Raw genomic sequence first — 15,088 nt, 5'->3', positions numbered from 1 at the left:
CTCACCCAGCCATTATCTATTTTTGCTTGTTCCTTATGGAATGATATTTTGGGATCTACCATCTCCCTCTGTGTGCTAGCTCACACCGAAGATATTATTTCACAATTGGACTGTGTGTTTACATGAAGATATCCACTGTGTGTTTGCTCACACCGAAGAGTTTCACTTGGGCTGTTTTTGGAATTGTGCTCTCTGTGTTGTTAACACGAAGAGATTCACTTGGGCTGTGTTTTGGAACTGTGCTCACTGTGTTGTTAACACGAAGAATTGTACACCCTGTTCTCCTGCTCGTTTAAGACTGCTCTGTCACTGACTCGTTCCCTCTCTCCCTCTCTCGGTCTCGCAACAACATCTGAGAACCCACCGAGAGGATTCTGCAGAGCGGTTCAGAAGTCAACACCTGCTTCCCAAGACAACCCTCACGGGAGAAGCTGCAGAGCAGCAGAACTTTGCCCCTTGATCATTGTACCTGTCTTGTTTGACCTGCTTTCCCTGTTTCTCTTATTCTTAGTACCAAATAAACAAGCCCTCGTATTTGGCAACTCTGAATCCTACTCTCTTGTGTCGTTGCGTTTGGGGTCGGTGTCAAACCATAACATTACGATCCAACCAATGACGACCCCAGCCGACACAGAGAGAGTAGTCACCTTGGGCATCGAGGGGGTGGTAAGGCGTGCCCTACGCTTCCATCGCGCTCCAGGCAATGTACCTGTTAACCGTCTCTTTGTCCCCAACTCAGTCCGGTCCCGGGTCCTCCAGTGGGGCCATACCAGCCGGTTCGCCTGCCACCCGGGCGTTCATCGCACGTTCTCCTTCCTGGCTCGTCGATTCTGGTGGCCCACCATGAGGAACGACGTCAAGGGGTTCATACTGGCCTGCGCAGTCTGCGCCCGCAAGAGAGTCAGCACAGCAGCGGCAGTCCAGTTAGAGTCAGCCAAGGAACACGCCCTACAGCTGGATGCGGCTGCAGCTGCTGTACAGGGACTCCGAGAGCAGGTCCTGCTTATTCAAGGTTCAATGGCCGCTTTGGCGGGACAACAGTCCGACATTCTCGCTCAGCTTCACTCGCTGGGCGACACCGTTAATGCCTTTCACCTCTCACACCCTTCAGGAACATTCCCCGCAGCCCCAGCAGATCTCGCATCTCGGGAACCCCTTCTCTCCGTCCCACGGCTGTTCGACGGTAATCCCGAGGAGTGTGCCACATTCATCATGCAATGTGAGTTGGTTTTCCGTCATCAACCAAGCCGTTTTTCTGCTCGTGGGTCCCAAGTGGCTTATATAACCAACCTACTTTCAGGCCATGCTGCCCAGTGGGTCACTTCCTCCTGGGCAATGGAGGCAGATTTTTTGTTCTCCTACCCAGACTTCGTGGCGGAGCTCCGCAGAGTGTTCCACCATCCAGCCCGAGGTCTGGACCCTGGAGCCCGGTTGGGGACCTTCCGACAGGGGAGCGGCAGGGTGACGGACTATGTCATGGAGTTTCGACTGGCGGCGGTGGAGAGTGGATGGAACGAACCTGCTCTTCGCCTAACCTTCATGAGAGGGCTCTGTGACGCAGTCAGGGACCAGCTCGCGACCCAGGAGGAACCTGATTCCCTCGAGGACCTGTTCAGCCTCGCCATCCGCGTCGACGGACGCCTCCAGGAGAGAAGACGTGAGAGAACCCGACGGGGACCCCCAGACGCACCCCCCGAGGACCACGACCTCGAGGAGGATTTCGGTACCCCAGACGTACCCCCCGAGGACCACGACCTCGAGGAGGTTTTCTTTACCCCAGACGTACCCCCCGAGGACCACGACCTCGAGGAGGTTTTCTTTACCCCAGACGTACCCCCCGAGTACTACGACCCCGAGGGGGTTTTCAGGGAGTCCAGGGCTCAGGTCTTTCCGCCTCGCCGGCCTTACGACTGTGCCATCGACCGCCGCTCAGGGGCTCCCTTTCCCAGCGGCCGCCTCTACAGTGCTGTCCGTCCTGCCCCCTCCGTGACTGGTGGGTTTGTTCCCTCCCGAGCCGTGACCAAGGAGGAACCCATGCAGCTGGGACGCAACCGCCTTAGCCCGGCCGAACGGGAGTCCAGGCTCTTCTCCGGCCGTTGCCTCTACTGTGGCCAGGGTGGACACCGTGTCTCCAATTGCCGTGCCCGGCCAAGAGGACCAGGCTCGCCAAGACCCCAGGAGATCCTGGTGAGCCGTCTTTCCTGTCCCCCGCCCCGGAGGCCCGCTGGTGAGTCGCCTCCGGACCTCTCGTCCATACCCACCCGTGCACCACCCAACCGTCTGGCGGACGTCACCCTAGCCTGGGCGGACCAGCGGGCGACGGTGGGTGCACTCATGGACTCTGGTGCTGAGGGGAGTTTCATGGACGTTGGGTTTGCCACCCGGGCCGGCATTCCGCTTGAGGACCTCGAGAGGCCCTTGGAGGTCTTCGCAATGGATCATCGCCGCCTGGCTGACGTCACTCAACGCACCTGTCCAGTCCTTCTCACCGTTGCTGGTGACCACGTTGAGAGGCTCCAGTTTTTCGTCACCAGCTCTCCTCTTGTCCCTGTGGTCCTGGGCAGGCCCTGGCTCGCGCTGCACGAGCCCCACATCGCCTGGTCCTCCGGTGCCATCAAGGGGTGGAGCCCCTCCTGTCGTGCCCGGTGTCTTCGGGTGCCGTCCAGCCCCCTCACCGGGTCCCGGTCCTCGTCTCCGGCGTCCCTCGCCGGTTCTCTGTCCCTGTGCCCGGCCTCCGCTGTCGGGTCCCAGTCCCCGTCTCCGGCCTCCCTCGCCGGTCCTCTGTCCCCGTCTCCGGTCCCCCTCTCCGGGCCTCTGTCTTTGTCCCCCTCTCCAGTGCCCCTGATCGCCGGCTTCCTTGGGTCCCGTCCGGGCAGGCCGGGGCCGTGTGGGTCGCCGGGTGCTGTAAGGTTTGGCTCTTTCCCCACCACGGGCTTCTTGAAGTACTGTGATGATTGGTCCGCTGCTCCAGACATCTGAGCGCGCCTGTCGTGGTGCCGACCGGCGCCGGGTTCCTGCGCCGACTTACCGCCCTGGGCAGAGAGTGTGGCTCTCCGCAAGGGACCTCCCGCTACGGTCCTCGGCCAGGAGGCTCAAACCCCATTTCGTCGGACCTTTCGAGGTCCTGAAGGTACTCAGTCCGGCGGCCCTGCGCCTGAGGCTTCCTGCATCCATGCACATCCACCCCGTGTTCCATGTCTCCCGGGTTAAGCCCGTCTCCCTCAGTCCCCTTTTGCCTCCAGCTCCTGATCCGCCGCCTCCCGTGTTGGTGGATGATCACTGACTTCCATCGAGCCCATCCTGACGGGCCGGGTCGGCCTGGTCGCCAGGTGGCTCCCGTGGAGGGGGGGGTACTGTGAGGTTTCTGTCCTTGCGCTCTCACTCGTTCTGTTCCTTTAACCACCCTCGCTTTGTTTTCTTTCATTTTCTGTCAATTGGTTCTATCCCCTCGTTCACACGTTTCTCCCCGTTGACGTCATCAGAGACGTCGCTGATTGGTTCTCTCACTTCCCCACGCTTTTCAATCACATTCCCCAGCTGTCACTGCTTTCTCCCCGTTGACGTCATCAGAGACGTCGCTGATTGGTTCTCTCACTTCCCCACGCTTTTCAATCAATCGATCCCTCATTATTTATACCCCGTTTTTCCCCACCCTAAGTGGTTGGATCGTCTTGTTTTGTCGCCTTGATTTGTCTCTGGATATTTTTCCCCGTTGCTGTTGCTGCTGCTTTTTTCTCTGTGCTGTTCTCCAGGAATTCCTAGAAGCCTTCGCTTGGATACCTGCTCCCGTGGCGCGCGCTCGCCTCTACTGTTGTTCCAGTTCCAATTACGCATCTCGTCTGGGTGAGTTATCTATTTGACTGTTCTTGACCTATTCCGTTTTTCGTGTGTAAACTTACACTGAAGACTACCACCTTTTTGTCAAACAGTCACTCACCCAGCCATTATCTATTTTTGCTTGTTCCTTATGGAATGATATTTTGGGATCTACCATCTCCCTCTGTGTGCTAGCTCACACCGAAGATATTATTTCACAATTGGACTGTGTGTTTACATGAAGATATCCACTGTGTGTTTGCTCACACCGAAGAGTTTCACTTGGGCTGTTTTTGGAATTGTGCTCTCTGTGTTGTTAACACGAAGAGATTCACTTGGGCTGTGTTTTGGAACTGTGCTCACTGTGTTGTTAACACGAAGAATTGTACACCCTGTTCTCCTGCTCGTTTAAGACTGCTCTGTCACTGACTCGTTCCCTCTCTCCCTCTCTCGGTCTCGCAACAACATCTGAGAACCCACCGAGAGGATTCTGCAGAGCGGTTCAGAAGTCAACACCTGCTTCCCAAGACAACCCTCACGGGAGAAGCTGCAGAGCAGCAGAACTTTGCCCCTTGATCATTGTACCTGTCTTGTTTGACCTGCTTTCCCTGTTTCTCTTATTCTTAGTACCAAATAAACAAGCCCTCGTATTTGGCAACTCTGAATCCTACTCTCTTGTGTCGTTGCGTTTGGGGTCGGTGTCAAACCATAACACTTGCATTGGTGACGAGCGCAATCTCCGCTACGCCACCCGACCGCGACATGTCCTATTTTCTATCCAAACACACACACACTCTCTCTTTCTCCATTTACATTTACATTTTGTCATTTAGCTGACGCTTTTATCCAAAGCGACTTACAAATTGTGTACAACAAGGCAGCAGAAAGGGTACAACTCTATCAGCTGAGTAACAATGTTCATCAAAGTGTTGAGTGCTACAGTGTAGGTTAGTTTATTAGGACAAGTGCATGACAGTAAGGGTAGTTAGGGTTAGAGTTTTTTCTCTCTCTCTCTCTCTCTCTCTCTCTCTCTCTCTCTCTCTCTCTCTCTCTCTCTCTCTCTCTCTCTCTGACAAGTCACATTAACTATATTGCCCTAGGTAAAAATAATATAGTGGGTGATTATAATAAACTAAAAATAAACTAAAATCTATTCCCTCCTTGTATCTGTCACTGTGTGTGTGTGTGTGTGTGTGTGTGTGTGTGTGTGTGTGTGTGTGTGTGTGTGTGTGTGTGTGTGTGTGTGTGTGTGTGTGCGTGTGTGTGTGTGTGTGTGTGTGTGTGTGTGTGTGTGTGTGTATGTGTGTGTGTGTGTGTGTGTGTGTGTGTGTGTGTGTGTGTGTGTGTGGCAGCTTAGCCATGTGGAGAAGGAGGTGCTATGTGTACCCTTAAGTGTTCAGTGCTGCTTGGCCAGATACATTTGATTCCCTGTTTATGTAATATAATTTGTGGAACCAAATAAAGTATTCAAATGTGTGTGTGTGTGTGTGTGTGTGTGTGTGTGTGTGTGTGTGTGTGTGTGTGTGTGTGTGTGTGTGTGTGTGTGTGTGTGTGTGTGTGTGTGCGTGCGTTTGTAGGTGTTTTACGTGTGTGTGTATATATGAGTGTGTCATCTTTCAAATGGTCATTCAATGCTCACTGTCTAGACTCCATAATCACAGTCAGACAGTAGCTGCGCTCCCCCATATCCAAAAATAGCACCACAACACTGGTGAATACTGATGGCATTTTGGTCCAATGGGCACATTCTGCACACACACACACACACACACACACACACACACACACACACACACACACACACACACACACACACACACACACACACACACACACACACACACACACACACACACACACACACACACACACACACACACACACACACACACACACACACACACACACACACACACACACACACACACACACACACACACACACACACACACACACAGACAGACACACGCATGCCTCCCCACTCACCTGAGCTCCGACCAGCTGCAGCAAGGCACAGTTGACAGGCAGTAGATCTATATCCGTGCTGATGGGCGTCTGGTCGAAGGGACAGGCCTTGCGGTGTAGCTTGTGGAGGCAGGTCTTGCAGACGGTGTGGGAGCAGCCCAGGCTGATGGGCTGGTGGCCGCTGCTGTCAAACTCATTGTAGCAGATGGGACAGGACAGGAACTCTGTCCACTGGGCCGCCTGCACTGGCATCCTGCCGCCACACCACTGGAGGGGGTGCTGTGGGGCTCAGCGGGAACACATGGCGGCGCGACGACACCCCAGCGACAACGACCACGACAACTTCTCACTGTCAGCGTCGATGGTAGCTGTGACGGAGAAGAGGAAAGGATGGTTAGAAAGTAGGGATCCACCCATAGCAATGTTTACTGCTGATACCATCTGAGACTTTAAGTATCGGCCGAACTGAACAGTATAGACTTAGACCATCAGTTTAACTGAACAGTGTAGACTTAGACCATCAGTTTAACTGAACAGTGTAGACTTAGACCATCAGTTTAACTGAACAGTGTAGACTTAGACCATCAGTTTAACTGAACAGTGTAGACTTAGACCATCAATTTAACTGAACAGTATAGACTCAGACCACCAGTTTAACTGAACAGTATAGACTTAGACGATCAGTTTAACTGAACAGTGTCCGATCCCGATCATGTGATTTTGAGTATCTGCCGATAACGATTTTTCCCGATCTGATCTTTCGGCAATGCATTAAGAAAAAAGAAAAGAAAAAATGCATCAAGTTGACCCTTAACTCATTGACCGCCAGGGATTAGACGGGGCCCCGTTCGAGCACTGCCACGCTTTAAAAGATAGGAGCGCGTCACCTTGTTTGTAGAGCTATAACTATATTCTATATTATAGCTATGGATACAATACTATGGCCCATTTGACATCACCTATCTATCGTTACATAATACATTTTTCCATCCATACGTTCCCGTGTTATACCGTGGTGAATATAAGTATCGTTATAGCGTGGTCAGGGGTAATTCCCTAAAGGCTGAGTAATAGGCTTATACGTCAATTCTACTATAAACGTTGCAGTTTCTTGCCTGTACACGCTATTATTCCCAAAACAAATCTATATCATAGGTATTATGTTTCATCATGAATGCATGAAAGGGGGGGGGGGGGGGTCGTTTTTTGATGCTTTGATCGTCACCAACGGCATACGTTGTGGAGTAACGTCAGACCCGGCGCCATGGGCGGGCATTAGGGGGCCGGGCCCGCCCACAGAGTCAACTGTGCCCACCCTGGGGAAAAAAAATAACGTTTTTTTTTTTTTTTTTTTTTAATCAAAGTCAACTATCCAAATCCTTAGTCAGGGACAGCCCTAGTGGGCACTGATGTCAACAACAACACTACTGAAGCTAGCACGGCACTCTGTGAAAATTAGTTTTCTACCCTCAAGAACGTCTTTACAGAACATCGCCTTAGTATGCTTCATCGACGCAAGGCCAATTTAATTCAGTTGGCATTTGAGAAGGACTTAACAAAAAAGTTCAGGAATGAGTGGAGGGGCAGTGTTTTAAGAAGATTTCACTCTGTCCCCAAACGCCGCTTGCCGCTCTACTAATGATGGTGAGTAGCCTGTGGAGGAATTTTGTTTGCTTTTTATGCACCTTATTTTTGTCAGTTCAGTTAAGTTTTCAGTGAATTCAGAAGTGTTGAATAAATGGAGACTTTTCAAAGATATAGAATAGAATAGAATAGAATAGAAATGTATTATCCTGAGGGAAATTTCACACTGCAAATCACTCAACATTAAACATTTAGACAGAACAAGTCACGAATAAGAATAACAAAACAAATGGCCTAAGAATAGAATAAAATGAAATAGAATAAAAATAGAAGAAAAAACTCTGTGCTCAGTGATGCAGTGAGGCACAGTGATGCATTGTATAGTCTGATGGCTGTCGGAATGAAGGACTTCCTGTGCCGTTCCGTGCTGCATTTAGGTAGTGTGAGCCTATAACATGCTCCTCCTGTCAGCCAAGTCTGTGTATAGTGTGTGGGAGGGGTTGCTTAGCAAGGTTCCTCCTCTCCGCCACCCTCGCTAGAGTCCAGCTCCACCCCAACCACGCTACTGGCCTTCCTGACCATCTTATCCAGCCTGTTTGTGTCCCCTGCTCTCAGTCCGCTGCCCCAGCAGGTCTGTTATCCATTCAGTCTGTTTTTGTATAAGTGAATGTTCTTAAGATAGAGAGAAATTAGATTTTTCAATTGCCTCTCTGCTGTTTAGTTCAGCATCGTGGGCAGCGCCAAGCAAGCCACAGCGCCGCTGTCCCAGCTGAAATGTATAAAATGGAACCTGTGTTGAAAAACCATTGTGCCCCCCCGAGAACATTTTATGCCCCCCCACTAATTTGTTTCTGCAGCCTGGTCTGCGTAACGTTACACACATATGTTGCGATCGGGGTGAAGACATGGTTGGATCGAGGCAGGATTGATATCATATAGCCCTTACCTTCACTAGGATGTACCCCAAAAAGAATATTCCAATTATCTGATTGCGAGTCCCAGTATTGGTGTCGATCGTGTCGCCAACATAATCCACCACACATCATGCATCGTGAGCATTTGACGCGTCTCAATCCGATCATTATAACTGCTCCATTCGCCCGACAAAGAAAAGTGAGCCTGGTGACATTTGACCGTTGCACAGGCCAAGATACAAGGTTTCAAAGGGTGCTCGATACCACCGTCTAGCTGGATGCGGCCGGTATTGCACTTTGGCGATCTCAGACTCATTCCCTATGGCCTATGGTAACACCGAGGTCCCCGGATGAATAATGAATAAAAATATATAAAAAAAGGAAAAACAATCAAATAACGTATACGTTGTTGGCGTTCAACGGTTGTCGGCCAAACACGTATATAAACGTATCCAACTATCCATTATATCCAACATGGATATGGCTTTTTTTTTATCCACTTTTTCTCCCATTTTCTATTTTTCCCCCATCCCAATTTTCATATCGTCCAATTCAACCCTCCCCTGTCTTCGAACGTTGTTTCTTGCCTCCCACAAGCCGGCTGCAATGTGGACTAAGTCATACATAGCACGAGTCCCCTCCGATACTCGAGGTAACAGCCGTCGCATCTTTTCACCTGCGCGGCTCGATCTTTCAGCGTCGGGGGTCTGGGCTTTGGAGGGGCCCCACGCCCCCGTCGCTTCTTGATTCTACTGCGCAGGCACACCAACCGACCCCACAACGCCCGATCCCCACCCTTCAGTTTCCCTCCCAGTAATACGGCCAATGTGTATTACTGTGGACGACCAGCTAAACTGAAAGCAATGTGGAGAGCGGGGTTCGAGCCCAGTCTCCAGCATTCGTTGCGAGCGCCTTGCCCACTGCACCACGTAGCCACCCTATGGATATGGCTTTTTTAACAGTATATCCATTATATCCAACATGGATATAGCTTCTTTTTTTTCACTTATTGCAGCATTGGATCAAAATTCTAAACAAAATAAAAATAAAGCTTATCAGTGGTGCACCACAAAATAATCATGTAAACTAAAACAAATCATGTGCAGAATAGTGAAATAACAAAGGTAGTGCAGTAACAGAGGTAGCTTGACTAGCTTCACAAATTCAGTTACATTCCGTCATAAATAATAAAATAAAATATAAAATTGGCTTAATGCAGAATAATTCTAGACTATGAACTAGTCTAGTTTAAAAATCTTCTGAAAATCACGTGATCGGAGATTGGGGCCGATCACGTGATTTTCAGAAGATTTTTAAACTATCGGATCGGAACATCCCTACTTGTAACATAAGTCAAGGATTCTTTAGGTTGCATTCATCAACATAGTGAACGTAAATGCTTAAGGCTGCATAAGAAACTACAACAATCAACAACTAGGTTATCCGTTAAAGTTACAAGTCCTCCAACATGGTTCAGGACAGGACCCCAGACGGACAGAAATCTGTCTTTAGACCGCCTAAGTGAGTATTCAATCTTCTCTAGATGAATGAATTGCATAAGATCGCTCAACCATACCGAAGCTTTTGGTGGGTGTTTGGATTTCCATTGCAGTAAGATTCTCCTGCGTGCAAGTAAAGTTGCAAAGGCAATTATATTGTTATGCCCTTTGAGAATCTTAGGGTCCTCTCCAACTGTTATGCCGAATATGGCTGGGAGGGAGTTAGGTTGGAGGTTGATATCAAGGGTCTCTGAGAGAGTTCCAAAGATAGCAGACCAGAAGTTAAATAGAGATGGACAAGACCAAAACATGTGAGATAAATTGGCTGTGGTGTTATGACATCTATCACAGCTAGCATCTGGAAGGGAATATATCCTTGCCAGTCTAGATTTGGAAATGTGAGAATGATGAACCCTTTAAATTGTATTATATTTAATCGTGCACAGGAGGTACAAATGTATTTACCCTTTGTAGCGCACAATCCCAAACCTCTTCCTCCATAATCTCCCCTAACTCACTCTCCCAGTCTGCTTTGATTCTATCAGATTCAGATTCAGATTCAGATTACTTTATTCGCCATTTCATACAGGTACAAAATGGAACGTGTTTTGGCATTACAGTGCATACTTTTTTCACAATTAAGAACAGTACAACAGTAAATAAATAATTTTAAGTAAAGTGCAAGACAGGACAACACAAGAGAGTAACACTGTTGTGAAGGGCCAGATTAAACTGAGAATCTACCTTTATTGTTTGATATACTTTGTATATTATTTATATATATACACGGAATATCCCTTTACCTGCGTTCAAACCAGAGTAATATTCACTCTCCTATTGGACAGCGCCCCCAGGCGCCAGCGCGCAAGCCCCCAACGGCAGGTTCAAAGACAAGTTCAGGCATGTCAGAACATGCCCGGAGTCAGCGTATTGATACCATACAAAGACTGCGGTTTGGGACTAGATATTCACTTAAGTATATATAGAGCGCAAGGTGCACACAGCAGTAGTTCAGTTCAGCCTCGTTCAGTACCTTACCCACCTTCACCACGAGTCAACGTGCAGTGAAGTGAGCAACCTTGCGTCTAACAGAGCATTGAGAACCACGTGCGAATAGAATAGTAAAAGTGTCAGAGTTTAATGAAGTAACGTCGAGTTCGACCTAATCTAATGTGAAGTAAATAGTCGTTCATTTATTGTATATCGTGCGGCCACAGTTCGTTCGTGTGTAGCATTACCCAGCGGTTCGTCGTGTCTTTAGCTAGTGTACTTAGCCAGGGTGTGTGGCCTAAATACGTCGCCCACACCCGAGGAGTCCTAGGCGGAGAACCGTTGGACATGTACACAGGAGAATCGGCGTCTGCGATTGCAGAACCATTACTGGTTGGATTATATTGATTTGGAACGTGGTACCCGGAGAAGAGCATCGTTGATTTCCACTGTCGTTTGGGATTCAACCTCGTGAGGATTACAACTCGGGCCGGCCTCGTGGACGGAGGCTGGCTAGCTGTCATCAATGCTATCTAGCATTTGGATTACAATTATTACTTTGCTGCTGATCAAGGGAGTTTACAAGGACCGACTCCTGTACCTGGATTCTCTTTATTCCTCATTGAATCAGACGGAGTACCCGAACATTCCTCTACCCTCCAGGCCTTACACCCCCGGAGGGAACCCATTGTCTCCAGGCGGTACCAGTGTTGCCCTATCTAGTTGCTACTATACGACAGGTGGTGTCAACTTAGACCCATCGTAGGATTCCTGCTATTCTTAGTGACTCATGCTATTGACTGACTTTACGTATATTCTTCGCCATACAAGCGCGACCCTAATTCTCATTCTGTAACCTAATGTTGCCTAATAATAATAAATTACCCTCAAATACTATTTCTTTGTCAATGCCGTGTTCTTGTGGGTGTTCACCATCTATATTTGATGTACTGTCTGGCCAGTAATTAAAGTACATAACTAGCAGTGGTTTAATCTATCACAATCTTTAATACAGTCAGGGTTTTGTAACCCCTCAGTTACAATTGGTCCTTCGAGCCGGAGGGTATCAGTGTAATATTTAATATAATATTAATATTGACATGGCCAGCGGTGAACACTCTCCAAGCGGCTCCCCTAAGCTAGAACGCCCACAGCGCAAACGTCAGCTACCTCCATATCTGGAGGAATTCGCTTTCGTTCTACCCCCTAGCTTATCTAAACAGACGTTAAATACGGATAAATCGGATAGTTTAAGCATGTCCAATCCTATCGACTTGGCGACCCTGCCAGTAGAGACCCCAGTGGGTTCAAACGAAACTGACTTTGCTCACGGGGGGGACCAAGTGGGACATGACGTGACTATACCTCCAGACAGCGTCACCGAGATAGACCTCGGAGCGCGCCAGGAGAACAGATCTCCAACAAGCCCTGTCAGCACCTGATCACCTCCGTCAGTGTCATCCCTCAGCGAGGCGGACCAGAGACTGGCGCAAGCCTTGATCGCCTCGCTGACAGCCTCAACCGAAAGAGACCGACTCCAGGGTGAGCGCGACCGGCTTCAAGCAAAGACGCTTAGTGAGCGCGAACACTCTGCCACGGAATGAGAGCGCCTCCACGCGCAACTCCAAGCGCAAGCCCTTAGTGAGCGCGAACAATCTGCAGCGGAACGAGAGCGCCTCCGGGCGCAACAATTAAGTGAGCGCGAACACTCTGCCGTGGAACGAGAGCGCCTCCAGGCTCAACAGATGAGCGAGCGCGAACAACGAGAGCGCCTCCAGGCGCAACAATTAAGCGAGCGCGAACACTCTGCAGCGGAACGAGAGCGCCTTCACGCGCAACTCCAAGTGCAAGCCCTTAGTGAGCGCGAACACTCTGCAACTGAACGAGAGCGCCTCCAGGCGCAACAAAGGAGTGAGGACGACCGCATAAGACTGGAGGAGAGGCGCCTTCAGACGGAAGAGAACATCGAACGAGACCGCGTCAATGCACAGCGCGACGCCGCCAATGCACAGCGCGAAGCAGAGCGCGACCGGCTGCAGGCGCAGATGATAGAACAATTGATCGCCAGGGCGACACCCCCTCTCTCCGCACGGAGCTCCCGGAGATCATCACGACAAGGGTCTAGGGCACCTTCCCCTACCCGACAAAGCGACCCGGGACCCGGCCAACAGGAGGAACCTGTCTACGTCTCCGAGCCCCCTCCCCGACCGGTCCATACGAGACCCAGCCAATGGGAAGAACCGGCCTACGTCGCCGAGAGACTAACTAGAAGACTCCAGGACCTAGAAGAGGAAGAGGAGGAATATCAAGCCCACCAGCACGAACGTACTCTGGACCAGGAGGCCCAGTACAGCCCCGACTTCAGCCCCGAGTCACTGCACTACAAACCCCTGACCCAACTCACGGGTGAGTTTGACGTACAGTCAGCACCGAGGAACAGCACCTGGGGACCCGGCCTCTGGTACCCACCAAGTACTAACCCACGACCACACGTATGGGGAGACTCGCCCAGGAGGCCTCTTCCCCTACGCTCACCAATGTACCAGCCATCCATGGCATCGTACCTTGGCACACCGACGTTCCCAGACTTTACGCGCGAGGACAGAGCACAGTACACGGAATTACGCATGTGTTTGGAGACTATGATGTCCGATGTCCCCGACGAGTCGTACAAATATGCCATCCTCCTCAAGCATCTCAAGGTGCCCAGAGCGCATAACATAGCGCTGGCATATTCCAACTCAAGCACCCCATACTCCGCGGCTCTGGTGGCCCTCGACCAGCGTTATGGACGCATATGGGATTACGTGATCCAAGAAATACGGGATATCGACCGCCTCCCCCCAGCCAAAGACAATAGAGCACTGGATGACCTCTCTATCAAGGTACAATCCCTCGTGGGGATGCTGGGGTCCCAAAAGGAGAAGGGGAGATATGAACTGTATGCAAATTCTAATGTGGAGCGAATACTGGAGAAGCTCCCTCCAGCCCGCCAAGAGCGTTTTCGGCGGCAGAGAGACCACCGTGATCCCAACGGCCCAGAGCCATCCCTCCTAGACCTGGCCGCTTTCCTCGCAAGGGAAGTTAGCAGCCTACGACTGGACACATTCGTGTGGAGTGGATCTAGCCCAAGAGATGGACCTCGGAGGTCCAACGATAACCGCCGGTCAGTGACAGTTATGCACCAGTCCGAGTCAGTGCCGCAGCACAAGAACCACAGCACCCCCCAGACCAAGGGGAAGTGGAAGATTGTATGCCAGTACTGTGAAAATGAACATTGGCTGTCTCAATGTGACACCTTCAAGAAGCTGACCGCTGACGAGGTGAGTCAGTGGATCAAAGCCAACCGCCGCTGCTTCCGCTGCGCGCGCAGCCATATGGCAGCTGAGTGCCGCCTAAAGAAAAGATGCAGCAAGTGCGACGGCGCCCACTTGGAGGTCCTACACGACAGCAACAAGAAGAAACCCGTACCCCCAAGCAGCTCGAGAGTGAACGTCATGTACATAGACCCTGCGAAGAGCGGGAGCTCCCGAGTGCTCTTGAAGGTGGTCCGAGTGATCTTAAGCTACGAGGACAAGGTCATGGACACTTACGCCGTCCTAGACGATGGGTCAGAAAAGACTCTCCTCCTCGCATCCGCCGCAGCCCGGCTGGGTCTGCGGGGGAGCGAAGAAACAATGACAATCCGTACCATTAGAAGAGACCTGAAGACCATAAAGGGTGAAAATGTCTTCTTCACGATAGCAGCGGTCGGGCAGCCCGAGAAGCAGTATAGCATCACTAACGCCTTCACCAGCCACGACATAGGCCTGTCACAGTACACCTACCCCATCCCAAAGCTGATGGAGAAATACGTGCACCTACGTCAACTACCTATACCGCTCATCGACGACCCCACCCCGACCCTGCTCATAGGATCCGACCACGCACACCTCATCGTCCCAACGGACCGGGTCCACATCGGGCCCAGAGGCTGTCCAGCAGCGGTCGAGACCCGCCTGGGTTGGACACTACAAGGCCCCCTCTCCGGGTCTTCCAACCGACCGACAGCCACTCGCTGTCTCTACACGAGGATAAACGAAGAAGACACCACCCTCTTGCAGCACGTCGAGAGGCTATGGACATTAGACGCGATGCCCTTTAAGAATGAAAAGAAACTCGTTCGCTCAAAGGAAGACACTTATGCCATAGCCCTCCTCGAGCAGAAGACAAAGAGAGTCGAGGTCAACGGAGTGATGAGATACGCAACTCCACTCTTGAGGCGAGAGGGTATGCCCACCCTCCACGCCTCAAAAGAAGCGACAGAGCGATATCTACTGA

The 15,088-nt window shown here is 50.8% G+C and overlaps 1 protein-coding gene across 1 annotated transcript in view; it reads right to left on the bottom strand.

The window, feature by feature from the left end:
* The window catches only part of rc3h2 (ring finger and CCCH-type domains 2), a gene marked incomplete at both ends in the record, with an annotated part of 43,703 nt that extends 37,670 nt beyond the window's left edge, over nucleotides 1-6,033 (bottom strand). Inside the window, 1 exon segment of the mRNA XM_084324919.1 lies at nucleotides 5,803-6,033. Coding sequence (XP_084181045.1) covers nucleotides 5,803-6,033 — 231 coding nt within the window.
* Between the last annotated feature and the right edge of the window lie 9,055 nt (nucleotides 6,034-15,088).

This window comes from Notolepis coatsorum, assembly GCF_963971535.1.
Source record: "Notolepis coatsorum genome assembly, chromosome: 11".
NCBI classification, from domain to species: Eukaryota; Metazoa; Chordata; class Actinopteri; order Aulopiformes; family Paralepididae; genus Notolepis; species Notolepis coatsorum.
Note: the sequence above shows the minus strand (reverse complement) of the source record. Positions and strands in the feature narration are given on the sequence as shown.